General features: G+C 43.0%; 1 protein-coding gene across 1 annotated transcript in view; it reads left to right on the forward strand.

The window, feature by feature from the left end:
- The window catches only part of LOC118782281 (ras-specific guanine nucleotide-releasing factor 1-like), a 43,754-nt gene extending 34,920 nt beyond the window's left edge, over nt 1-8,834 (forward strand). The window contains exons 18-27 of the mRNA XM_036535589.1: nt 133-239; nt 351-463; nt 4,259-4,319; nt 4,969-5,072; nt 5,458-5,542; nt 6,411-6,608; nt 7,012-7,091; nt 7,263-7,380; nt 7,531-7,599; nt 7,937-8,834. Of these exons, the coding sequence (XP_036391482.1) occupies nt 133-239; nt 351-463; nt 4,259-4,319; nt 4,969-5,072; nt 5,458-5,542; nt 6,411-6,608; nt 7,012-7,091; nt 7,263-7,380; nt 7,531-7,599; nt 7,937-8,029 (1,028 nt within the window). The 3' untranslated portion in view covers nt 8,030-8,834. The remainder of the gene's footprint in view (nt 1-132; nt 240-350; nt 464-4,258; nt 4,320-4,968; nt 5,073-5,457; nt 5,543-6,410; nt 6,609-7,011; nt 7,092-7,262; nt 7,381-7,530; nt 7,600-7,936) is intronic.
- Nucleotides 8,835-13,762: the final 4,928 nt, after the last annotated feature.

The following is a 13,762-nucleotide window of genomic DNA, read 5'->3' on the forward strand; positions in this document are numbered from 1 at the left end:
ACCACACTGTTGCCATGTATCCAATCATGAAAGATTTGGTTTTCACTGGCATTTCAGAGGCAGGCTTGTTGAATTTTACTGACAGTACAGGGTATGTGTGAATCCCAGAGCATGTGTCTGTGCTGTTCGCAGGGTTTCCCACGGACCAGAGGAACGGAGACAAAGAGTTCATCATCAGGAGGGCGGCAACCAATCGAGTTCTCAACGTCCTGCGCCACTGGGTGTCCAAGCACTCTCAGGTACAGCGCCCCCTCCTGGGCATCTGTGTGCATGTGCTCGTTTCCCTGTCTGTGGTTGCCCACATTGCAGTCCTGCTGTTGAGGGTCTGTCGTTCTGTCCGTTGACCCCAGGACTTTGAGAGCAGCACTGACCTGAAGGTGAAGGTCATCAGTTTCCTAGAGGAGGTGATCCACGATCCTGAACTCCTGACTCAGGAAAGGAAAGCAGCTGCCAACATTATCAGGTAGAGCGGACACCAAACTACACTTTCAGAGCTGTGTCCTAACTACTCCTTTAAAGCTATAGGCTACCTACACATTCAGAGCTGTGTCCTAACTATACCTTTAAAGCTATAGTCTAACTACAACTTCAGAACTGTGTCCCAAGTACACCTTTAAAACTATATTCTAACTATACCTTCAGAGCTGTCTTCTAACTATAACTTTAAAGCTATAGTCTAACTACACCTTCAGAGCTGTGTCCTAACTACACCTTTAAACCTATAGTATAACTACAACTAGCCCTTCAGAGTTGTAGCCTGTTGTAACCTGGAGGTACAGGGGTGACGCTGTGTGTTACTCTCTGAAGGTACAGGTGTGACGCTGTGTGTGACTCTCTGAAGGTACAGGTGTGACGCTGTGTGTTACTCTCTGAAGGTACAGGTGTGACGCTGTGTGTGACTCTCTGAAGGTACAGGTGTGACGCTGTGTGTTGGTGTGACTCCCTGAAGGTACAGGTGTGACGCTGTGTGTGACTCTCTGAAGGTACAGGTGTGACGCTGTGTGTTACTCTCTGAAGGTACAGGTGTGACACTGTGTGTGACTCTCTGAAGGTACAGGTGTGACGCTGTGTGTTGGTGTGACTCCCTGAAGGTACAGGTGTGACACATTGTGTATGTGTGACTCTCTGAAGGTACAGGTGTGACGCTTTGTGTATGTGTGACTCTCTGAAGGTACAGGTGTGACGCTTTGTGTATGTGTGACTCCCTGAAGGTACAGATGTGACACTGTGTGTTGGTGTGACTCTCTGAAGGTACAGGTGTGACGCTGTGTGTTGGTGTGACTCTCTGAAGGTACAGGTGTGACGCTCGGTGTTGGTGTGACTCTCTGAAGGGTCAGGTGTGACACTGTGTCTCCCTGACGGTACAGGTGTGACACTCTGTCTCCCTGACGGTACAGGTGTGACACTCTGTGTGACTCTCTGAAGGTACAGGTGTGACACTGTGTGTTGGTGTGACTCCCTGAAGGTACAGGTGTGACGCTGTGTGTGACTCTCTGAAGGTACAGGTGTGACACTGTGTGTTACTTGCTGAAGGTACAGGTGTGACACTGTGTGTGACTCTCTGAAGGTACAGGTGTGACACTGTGTGTTACTTGCTGAAGGTACAGGTGTGACACTGTGTGTGACTCTCTGAAGGTACACGTGTGACACTGTGTGTTGGTGTGACTACCTGAAGGTACAGGAGTGACACTGTGTGTTGGTGTGACTCTCTGAAGGTACAGGTGTGACACTGTGTTGGTGTGACTCTCTGAAGGTACAGATGTGACACTGTGTGTTGGTGTGACTCTCTGAAGGTACAGGTGTGACACTGTGTGTGACTCTCTGAAGGTACAGGTGTGACACTGTGTGTTGGTGTGACTCCCTGAAGGTACAGGTGTGACGCTGTGTGTATGTGTGACTCTCTGAAGGTACAGGTGTGACACTGTGTGTTGGTGTGACTACCTGAAGGTACAGGTGTGACACTGTGTGTTGGTGTGACTACCTGAAGGTACAGGAGTGACACTGTGTGTGACTCCCTGGAGGTACAGATGTGACACTGTGTGTGACTCTCTGAAGGTACAGGTGTGACGCTGTGTGTGACTCTCTGAAGTTACAGGTGTGACGCTGTGTGTGACTCTCTGAAGTTACAGGTGTGACGCTGTGTGTTGGTGTGAACTTGTGAAGGTACAGGTGTGACTCTGTGTGTTGATGTGACTCTCTGAAGGTACAGGTGTGACACTGTGTGTGACTCCCTGGAGGTACAGGTGTGACACTGTGTGTGACTCTCTGAAGTTACAGGTGTGACGCTGTGTGTTGGTGTGAACTTGTGAAGGTACAGGTGTGACTCTGTGTGTTATTGTGACTCCCTGAAGGTACAGGTGTGACGCTGTGTGTTGGTGTGAACTTGTGAAGGTACAGGTGTGACTCTGTGTGTTGGTGTGACTCCCTGAAGGTACAGGTGTGACGCTGTGTGTTGGTGTGAACTTGTGAAGGTACAGGTGTGACGCTGTGTGTTGGTGTGACTCCCTGAAGGTACAGGTGTGACTCTGTGTGTTGGTGTGACTCTCTGAAGGTACAGGTGTGACTCTGTGTGTTGGTGTGTCTCCCTGAAGGTACAGGTGTGACACTATGTGTTGGTGTGACTCTCTGAAGGTACAGGTGTGATGCTATGTGTTGGTGTGACTCCCTGAAAGTACAGGTGTGACGCTGTGTGTGACTCCCTGAAGGCACAGGTGTGACACTGTGTGTTGGTGTGACTCCCTGAAGGTACAAGTGTGACACTGTGTGTTGGTGTGACTCCCTGAAGGTACAGGTGTGACGCTGTGTGTGACTCCCTGAAGGTACAGGTGTGACGCTGTGTGTGACTCCCTGAAGTAACAGGTGTGACGCTGTGACTCTCTGAAGGTACAGGTGTGGCACTGTGTATTTGTGTGACTCCCTGAAGGTACAGGTGCGATGCTGTGTGTGACTCCCTGAAAGTACAGGTGTGATGCTGTGTGTGACTCCCTGAAGGTACAGGTGTGACACTGTGTGTTGGTGTGACTCCCTGAAAGTACAGGTGTGACACTGTGTGTGACTCCCTGAAGGTACAGGTGTGACACTGTGTGTTGGTGTGACTCTCTGAAGGTACAGGTGTGACACTGTGTGTTGGTGTGACTCCCTGAAGTTACAGGTGTGACACTGTGTGTATGTGTGACTCCCTGAAGGTACAGGTGTGTCACTGTGTGTATGTGTGACTCCCTGAAGGTACAGGTGTGACACTGTGTGTGACTCTCTGAAGGTACAGGTGTGACACTGTGTGTGACTCTCTGAAGGTACAGGTGTGACACTGTGTGTTGGTGTGACTCCCTGAAGGTACAGGAGTGACACTGTGTGTATGTGTGACTCTCTGAAGGTACAGGTGTGACGCTGTGTGTTGGTGTGTCTCCCTGAAGGTACAGGTGTGACGCTGTGTGTTGGTGTGACTCTCTGAAGGTACAGGTGTGGCACTGTGTGTTACTTGCTGAAGGTACAGGTGTGACACTGTGTGTGACTCCCTGAAGGTACAGGTGTGACGCTGTGTGTATGTGTGACTCTCTGAAGGTACAGGTGTGATGCTCGGTGTTGGTGTGACTCTCTGAAGGTACAGGTGTGACACTGTGTGTGACTCCCTGAAGGTACAGGTGTGACGCTGTGTGTATGTGTGACTCTCTGAAGGTACAGGTGTGATGCTCGGTGTTGGTGTGACTCCCTGAAGGTACAGGTGTGACACTGTGTGTTGGTGTGACTCTCTGAAGGTACAGGTGTGACGCTGTGTGTTGTTGTGACTCTCTGAAGGTACAGGTGTGACGCTGTGTGTGACTCCCTGAAGGTACAGGAGTGACACTGTGTGTTGGTGTGACTCCCTGAAGGTATAGGTGTGACGCTGTGTGTATGTGTGACTCCCTGAAGGTACAGGAGTGACACTGTGTGTTGGTGTGACTCTCTGAAGGTACAGGAGTGACACTGTCTGTTGGTGTGACTCCCTGAAGGTATAGGTGTGACGCTGTGTGTATGTGTGACTCCCTGAAGGTACAGGAGTGACACTGTGTGTTGGTGTGACTCTCTGAAGGTACAGGTGTGACGCTGTGTGTTGGTGTGACTCCCTGAAGGTACAGGTGTGACGCTCGGTGTTGGTGTGACTACCTGAAGGTACAGGTGTGACACTGTGTGTGACTCTCTGAAGGTACAGGTATGACGCTGTGTGTTGGTTTGACTCCCTGATGGTACAGGTGTGGCATTACCTGGTTTGTCTCCTCAGGACTCTGACTCAAGAAGACCCAGGTGACAGCCAGATGACCATGGAGGAAGTGACACAGCTGGTGAGTGAATCTGTACATTCAGCATACCAGAACATGCGCATACAATTGCCCAGGATCAATATCTTTGCTTCCCAGCACCTTATCACCTTACCACCTTTGACCAAATCAAACCAGTGTGATTAGAACACTAGACTGGAAAAGTTCTAGCTAACGTTAGCTTTGAGGAAAACGTTACAAAGTAAAGAAAATGTGGCAGTGAAAACTATGAGAAGCGTATTAATGCTAATGAAAACATAATGAACCATGTAACGTAACACGCGTGCTACATAGCATAAAATAAGTCACATGCGAAAGGGTTAAGGCATGCATTTATAAAATACACATGCGGATATTTCCAGTAAGGTATTGGGGTGTTTTGTTGGTATTGCAGTCTTTGGTGGCAAATGCAAAATTGGCATGAAAATCTCTCAGCGTATGATCAAGTTCAGCATCATGATAAGCTTTTAACCATATATTCCTCTGTAATGAAGGCCTTCACCTGCATTCAGGAGGAGCTTTTTCACCATGCACAGTTAAAAATGAAAGGGCTGTCCCTGCAAAATAGAAGATACCCCCCCATCTGTTCTTTCTGTTTCAGTAATGGAGGGGGTGGAGTCTGTGTAGCATTGGGGGTGTGTCAATCTGTGTGTGCTGACTGTGTATTGGACAGGCCGAGGGGGAGAAGGCAGAGCCATTTGAGTGCCACTCCGCCCTGGAGATCGCAGAGCAGCTGACCTTGCTGGACCACCTGGTGTTCAAAGTCATCCCTTACGAGTGAGTGTGAGACCAACGGACAGGTAGACCCATCCCTTAAGTATGACTGTGTGAGACAAGAGAACTAGGCAGATCACTTACGAGTGAGTGTTGGGAGAGAGTGCTTTCCTATTGGGAGGTCATGAGCCAGACAGGCAGGCGGACAGACAGGCAGACGTGTGCCTGCAAATTGAGAAAGGGTCAAACACAGGCCTTAAAAATGAGTGTGGGAGGGAGGGAGAGTGAGGTTAGGCAGACAGACAGACAGACAGACTGCCTGACTGACAGATGTATCCCTGATGTATGTCCTTCTCTGGCCTGTGAATGAGAGATGCCGAGCAGCACTGTTACACAGGTGAAAATAATGAGCCAATGAAAAATACCTTGTGACCACCTGTTTCCCCAGGGAATTCTTTGGCCAGGGCTGGATGAAGAACGACAAAAATGAGAAGACTCCCTACATTATGAGAACGACCAAGCATTTTAACGATGTACGTATCCCTGCTCCATGACCCAGACACACAATACACCTACATAACTGGGAATGTGGTAGATCACAGACTGATCCAGTGATCCAGCCACTTCACAACAGCAAAGCATTACAGACAGGAGACTGTTGTTACCTAAGTTTGGCAGATTGCTCACTTGTTGTGAGCTCTTTGATTCATGAAGAACTGGGTTTTTTTGGAAGTTTCATTTACTTCCAAAAGCTTACATATTACCCGTGAATATATATGAATAATTACTTAATCAGTTCAGGGTACATACCCTGGTCAAGGCCACAACAGCAGGGCTCCACTGAAGATGTGAGCCTGCAGTCTTCTGTTGGCACATCCAGTGTCCACTAGGCCTACTTTCACCTGATAGACAGCCGTGACACAATTCATATCTAGCTGCTAAAATAAAACAGAGAATGTATCAGAACCGGAAGAATCAGAATCATACAAGAATCATACAAGGAATCTGACACCAATTCCATGTGTCTCTCATAGTGCTTTCATACAACCTGACAACAACAAATACCAACCAACGGTAGTGATAAAACAAACAACAACAGTAGTGCAGGATACATACATGTTCAAGTGTACGTGAGTGCAGGCTGTGGATCTCTACAACTATTATTTATACACAACTCTTGCACTGTGTTATATACAGCTATTGAGCATGAGATAAAGTGTACCGGAGTGCAGGCTATGAATGCATTAAGCTGTTGCACTGTGAACACCCAGTCACAGGGATACGGTTGTCGATGTTCACTTCTAACTATTTAGCTAGTGAATCTTTTATGAATGAATGAATTAATGAGTGAATCTTGAATTAATCCAATGAACCCCCCCCCCCCCCCCCCCCCCCCAAAAGATCAGTAACCTGATCGCCACAGAGATGCTGCGCTGTGAGGATGTGAACACGCGGGTGGTGGTGATGGAGAAGTGGGTGGCGGTGGCGGACATCTGCCGCTGTCTCCATAACTACAACGCCGTGCTGGAGATCACCTCCTCCCTGAACCGCAGCTCCATCTTCCGCCTCAAGAAGACGTGGATGAAGGTCTCCAAGCAGGTGGGCGGAGCCTCGTCTCCCAGGCCTCAATGCCAGGCTGCATTCATAAATCGATTATAACAGTTAACTATATCGCACTATATCACTATATTACAGTTAACTATGTTTCACATTATTACATATTCATAAGTGCACAGTCAAATCATCTACTCTTATGTAATAATACCCAAGACACACTTGAATCAGAACCCTCTGTGAGAAAAGAGACATCATTTTAACTGAGTAGTTGAAAACTTGAATATCCTCTGTCAGTAAAGATGCCTTGCTATTTTGAATGAGTACTTCTACTAATAACAGCAGAAACACGACATTGAGTCCTGCCTGACAGTCCTTATTATTGCTGATGTAGTGGCTATATTGTCAAAGGCATGTTTGTAATCAAAGTCTGAATTCTGTCTCATAGACAAAAACGGTGATAGACAAGCTGCAGAAGTTGGTGTCGTCCGAGGGAAGGTTTAAGAACCTGAGGGAGGCTTTGAAGAAGTAAGCATTTCATTCGCTATAATCTGGCAGGCAAAAACAAGTTTGTTTGCACACTGAATTCTCTTTGGTTGTGCTTGATGAGAAGACACCCAAATTACTGAGTCTCTAAATAATGCCACTTTACATAACGCCACTCTCTAAATCCCACTGTGTACATCTCTTTTTCGTCAGCTGTGACCCGCCCTGTGTTCCTTACCTGGGGATGTACCTGACCGACCTGGCCTTCATCGAGGAGGGGACGCCCAACTACACTGAGGACAACCTGGTCAACTTTTCCAAGATGAGGATGGTAAGCCGGTCTCCACTGTCAGTAAATGTGAATGTGAGATTTATGGTTCACTATGTTTCAATCAGCTGTGCTTGTGCACACTCCTTCATGTGAAATTAGCAGTCATTTCCTGCTTGTTTGTAATTCTTCACTTTTCTGACTCATCCACAGATTTCTCACATCATCAGAGAGATCAGGCAGTTCCAGCAGACAGCTTATAAGATCGACTACCAGCCAAAGGTAGCCATTTTTCCTCAAATCTCATTAAAGACGTGATGTGTTATCACAGCTGCTTCTCACAGGGAATATTCATTGATATTATTTTGTAAGAAAATGTCCTCAGTGTGGCATAATTTACCATATCAAACATCTAAGACTAATGTTCTCAAATATGTTATATTATAAGAATGAATATTTGATTTATGTGGCTCCAAAATTCAACTGAATAAAAACCTCATGTCATCATACGATTTAAAGGTGTGAAAAAAGGACATACACAACTAATAATAACATTTAATAACACTCCTGAGAGAGTATGACAAAAATGAAAAACATATATATTCCTGCTGTTTTCTAGGCTGCTCAATACTTGCTGGACTATAGCTCAGTGTTGGATGAAGAAAGCATGTATGAAGCATCTCTCAGAATTGAACCCAAGATGCCTAGCTAAAGAGGATGGTCCTTTTCCCCAAAGCATCCAGACTATACAGATACTCCTTTATATGTACATAATCTATTATTTGTGTTAGACCATGTTAGGCATATCCTTCTATTATGTGTTTCTGACAGGACTAGTGTATCCTTGTTATTTGACGTTAACTAGAAGCCTATACAGCTTTTTTATGTATTGACACAGATTTTTGTGTGGGGGGGGGGGATACAGCTTATTTGTTATCTATTGTTGTTTTGTCTGCAGTCAATCAAATTTATTTTCTACTACAATAAAAAAACTTTAAAGTTGACCGGCAAGGCACCATCTGTGGCGGTTCCCGCCGGAATCTTGGCCTTGCAGCGAGTCATCGCAGGCTAAGGTGTGTTTGGATACTTCGCCATTAAATTTTGTTTCAAAATTATTTTCCAGATCAAGTTCTTTACATAGAGTGAAATCCTGCACTTCTAGTAAGACTCAGTGATAGCATAATCACTCTTATTTATGGGGAGAAACATCATATTTCTTTATTTTTTTATGAGTTAATGCAACTGATGTAGCAATGTAAAAAAAGGAATCAAATATATAAACAATAATACCTAATTCTACGAATACTTGTGCCAACAATCTCTTGAATGGACGTGCCCAAGTTGAAGATAATCCAGGAGTGGAGAAATATAACTGAACCCAGATCAGGTCAGGGATACTTCACTTCACTTGCAGATGGCATAGTGCTCAAAAAGGTTTGCTGCCCAAGTCTAGATGATGTGGATTAAAATCTCTTGTTTGCACAGGTAAGTGGTGGCTGTTCAGCTTCAATTGAAGGAGGGAGAGAATTTGCTTTTAAACTGATAACTGTCCTGAGTTGATTTTTTAATAGTTTTTCATGGTTTTCAGATTGTTTTATCCTTTTTGTCCCTTTTTTATGGAGCCTTAATTTTGAATTGCCAAATGTATATTAGGTCTGTTGCAGTGTGACAACCATTGCATTTGTTCAGTCACCCTTAAAGGCACAACAAATGCAGTTCTCTGACACACTTGCATGCAGCCAGTGGGTGCTATTTACTCTGCACAGTGCAAAGTGCTCTATAGCAGAGTTGGTGCTCGTTGAGGTACAGGTGCTCCTTTGCTGAAATCATCCAAGCAACTCACAGGCCCCTGACAAATCTCAGGGTGCCCGAGAGCTGTGAGATGAGGAAACCCTAGCCGACTGACCCACCCCTATCCACTTTGTTTTACCACATTGTGGGGCTTCCAGTCTCAGTCAGCAAGTGACAGAGCTGGGATTGAAGCTGGGCCATACGGCTCAGCTTGTGTTCAAGTGGGCTTCTCAGTCACTGAGCTACTCGGGAGCCCACGATTCCTTTATGAAGTATTGTATTCAATGTGGCAGCATTACCTTTGTGCTGTTTACACGAGGTCATATTTGATCTCAGCAAAAAAAACATATATATATTAATTATAAATTGAGAACATTTTCCAGTGTCTGTTCTAAGCAAGCAGGTTCAGGACACTGCACATCAGTTTAAAGTTCTCTACCTTCCTCATTTCCTGCTCATGCCTGCCACTGACAGGTTGGTTACGATTGTTTTTGTATTTGGAGTTGTGAAGCCTTATGTTAATTTAAGTGAAAATTTTGGGACCTTTCAGCATGTGTAAGGCTAAAGGCATTATCCTTGATCAACTTTTCATTTGACACCAGCAGTATGCATTCATTTTAACTGGATTGTGGATATGTGATTAGGATAAGCCTCTTTGGCTATTTCATTTATCTGCAATTTTCCAAATATCTGTCACCATTGGAAAAAGTGGGGTAGCAGTGTAGCATAGTGGTTAAGAAGCAGGACTTGTAACCAAAAGGTTCGCGGTTCAGTTGCCTGGTGGGGTACTCCTGCTGTATCCTTGGGCAAGGTACTTAACCCACAATTGCCTCCATAAATATCCAGCTGTATAAATGGATAACATTGTTACAAAAAAAAACTGTAACCGATGTAAGTTGCTCTGGATAAGAGCGCCTGCTAAATGCCAATAATGTAATGGAAAAAAAATGCTTTGGTGAAATGAAGGACAGCCTTGAAGATTTAGTGCAGCAAAGGAGAGATAAGTAGGCAGCAACATCAGCACAGCAATCATTTTCTTCTTAAATGGTGACATATCACAACGTTTAGACACAAAATACTAGTGCAGAAAAATAAAGAACAGGTACTCATGCCACACATTTACAATAAAACTCAGATGCACAATTGGATAATAAGTGTATAAAAACACACGTATTAAGTGATATGTAAATCTTGCACATACTGTAAGTGAATAAACTCTCTATGTGTGTCTCTTATTACCTGCACAAGCAATCTATATAAATTTTAAACAGAATGCAACTAACAGGTTTGCATTTGCAGAAATACTATGATGCAATATATTAAGGGTTAAAGAAGGACAAGACACAGATCAGACAGATGCATTGTGGGATTATTTTGATTGTTCTGCCATCTCTCCTTTGTTGGTTTTGTATTTGGAAGAACTTTAGAGGAGTGTTATAATACACAAAATGCTGATCAGTGTTGGACATTCCCATTTTGTGTTCCATAGTTTGAGTTTTGCACAGCTGATGTCATGATAATGAATGGTAATTATGAATCAGTTTAGTCATCAAACAGCTGTTTGGTCCTCTATGTGAGAAAGAGTTTTCTCCTCCTTATTGGCTGTCAAGTGTGCCAACCCTAAATGCCAGGGTGTCAAAGTCTGGGTGCGTGTTTGTTTTATTCCAGGCAATCACTCTGCCTAGTGGTCCTATTAGTTAACTTGGTGGAATACATTTATGCCAGTACATTTCCTAAAATACATCAAAGACAAACTAATAATATTCCTTGAGTATAGATCAAGATAAATCCTAAGATATGTTGCCGTACACAACAATATTAAAAGAGAAAAGGATAATCTAAGAAGTCATTGAAAGGGCTGAGGGACAAACAGCACACAAGCACTGCACTTCAGGAGTTCAGTTTGACACCTCTGCATTGATTCAAAACAAGAGAATTATTTTAATTAAAAAAAAGTTGATTACCGGGTGACAATTTCTTGTATTTGCAATAACGTGCTAAATATTTCTAGAGTGAATCTATACCTTCGAGAGATGTTCAGACAGTAATGCACTGGCTCTTGTAACTTTGTCTGCATTGTTGGAAACCTCATGTGCTTTGCTTTGTCTCAACTTTGATACGAAGGGAGAAAAGGCACAGGAAGTACAAAGGGGCTGAAGTTTATGAATTTAAGTATGAAAGGCCTTAATTTATTACTCCATCAGTGGGAGTTTGGCCTCTTCACAGGGGGGAAGGTGGCCTGTTTTTCCTCTTCTTGCTACAGTGACTGTGGCACATTGTGAAATGGATTGTTATTAAAAGAATATTACTGCAAAATGTGAATGAGTATTTCAGCGCTGCAAAGGTATTTTTGTAACGTGGCTTAAAAGTCTTAGAGAAAAAAGGGAATACTGCAACTTCTAGCAAATATGACATATTTAATACACTTTTGCCAGCTCACTTGTTAGAAGTGTTTGCTGTACATTTTGTAAATGCAGCCCTTACACATATACACATATATATACATATATATATATATATATATATATATATATATATATATATGTGTGTGTGTGTGTGTGTGTGTGTGTGTGTGTGTGTGTGTGTGTGTGTGTATAAATATTTCTTAATGTGGAACTGTGTAAAGGACACTGTCTTTACAGCATCATATCCGGATATGCTTACAAACCTAAAATGCTAAATAATTTGTGATATTTAGAACCATAATTTAGAAGTAGAAAACAACCTGAAAGTGTTTTGCATATACTGTAATCCTGTCTATAATCACTCTTTTAGCAGGAATATAGTAATGTAGTGCTTATTCTGTGAATATTTATAGGTATTTTTACTATGTACAGTATAGAAAAACACAGTCACCGCCCCCCCTTGGCAAGCATGCGCCACTATAACAACAAGAATCTTTACAGAACAAATATCTCTCTATATACAGTTATACATACATACTGCACACACTTAATACATGCACAGACACTATAAATAATTCATATGTTGACATACAAACATTTTGCTGTGAGCAATACCCAGTGGTATGAGAATTATCTTTCAATCCTTAAGTTTATTTCCACAGCTTGAGATATATTTCCAGTTTTGTATAAAAATGTAATGTTTCCTGATTACCTCTTGCTAATAAATCTATTCTATCTCAGGGGGAATGTTGTCTTTGAGTTTTTTTGTGTGACGGATTCCATCAGAATTACACATAGCCGTTATAGATATAGATAGCAGAGACTTTCTGCTTGGCACCAAATTTGACACATAACCAGACGGTAGTAGAAAAGGGTTTCTCCCAAAAAAAAGAATAATGCAGTGCAGTTTGAGCACTACTGATGTTTAAGGATATATAAAATATAAGAAAGTTAAATGACAAGAACTCTGCTTTCATTGCATCCACATATAATCTAGTGTACTATGGCACTCTAACAAGAGTAGTTTTATATAATCTGATTGAGGGTCCCTGTTTCCACTCCCGGTACACTGTTACATACAGTACATGAATAATTCAGTCAAAAACCTTTCAATTTTCTTTATTGAAATGACTACATCCATTTGGATTATTCAGTAAAAATACAGAGAAAAGATAAAGGTTCATTAGATGAGAGGTGATATTTTTAAACAATACAAAGATAGTATGAAACATAAAATGACCATTTTGTGTTCAGTGGTTACTGTTTGTGTTTTTATGTTTGTTTAACCAGTGAGGGTAACTGAGAACTACTTTCTCTTACACTAATGGCCTGGGGAAACATGGAGTATAGGGAATGCAAGGGCCAGCACAGCCAATCAGCTGTAGGGATGCTGATTAGATGGCCAGACCTGAGAGAGCTAGTTTGCCAACATAGCCATCCTTATGTGGGGCCATAGAGTCAAGAGTGAAGGACCAGGAGGACCAAGTAAAAGTCCAGGAAATCCCCCAGATTTTCCGACGTCCTTCTAAGAGAAGAACACTAGTCACTGATGTTCAGCTTGTACAGCTTCAATGCCATTCCAGTGGAACAACAGGAAAAGTATTATGCAGTATGATGCGTAAAGCAATGAATGTATCACCTATCATAGGTGTGAGACTGTACCCCATCCCTACACCAACCCAAAAGTAAGCTCTTCTTGGTGGGTCCCACAGAAATAACCACAATGGCACCAAGGTCTGACTCATTGCACACACTGACTTTTGTACCTTCTAACCTCAACTGAGGACACAAAAAATTCTCACCATTGGTCTGTCCTGCTTGGATTGCCTAGATATCAACATATTTAGCTTATAGCTACATCTGTTCATTTTAACCACATGAAAGAGCCAATTCATCTGAATGTTCTAACGCCAAAGAAAGAAGTTACTACCAGCTAATTTTGAAACAGACAATAATACTGTAGCTAGAGTCAGTATCAAGGTATCCTCCTTGGTGATATTAGCGTTAGCATTAGATTTATATAAATATGTGAAACCAACAGTATTATATTCACATTTTGAATATATGTATTATATTCACATTTTAGTAACTTGTAAACACTGAATTATCTTTGTGGGTCATAAGAATTAGTCATTTAGAGCAACACTTCGGGAAAACAAATTGCTTAGATAACTGACCTAGCACCCGGTAGAGCCGTGCAGATACTTTGCGTCACGTGACGTGTGCGCATTCGTCGCCTTGTTCTCAGC

Source organism: Megalops cyprinoides, chromosome 8 (assembly GCF_013368585.1).
Source record: "Megalops cyprinoides isolate fMegCyp1 chromosome 8, fMegCyp1.pri, whole genome shotgun sequence".
NCBI classification, from domain to species: domain Eukaryota; kingdom Metazoa; phylum Chordata; class Actinopteri; order Elopiformes; family Megalopidae; genus Megalops; species Megalops cyprinoides.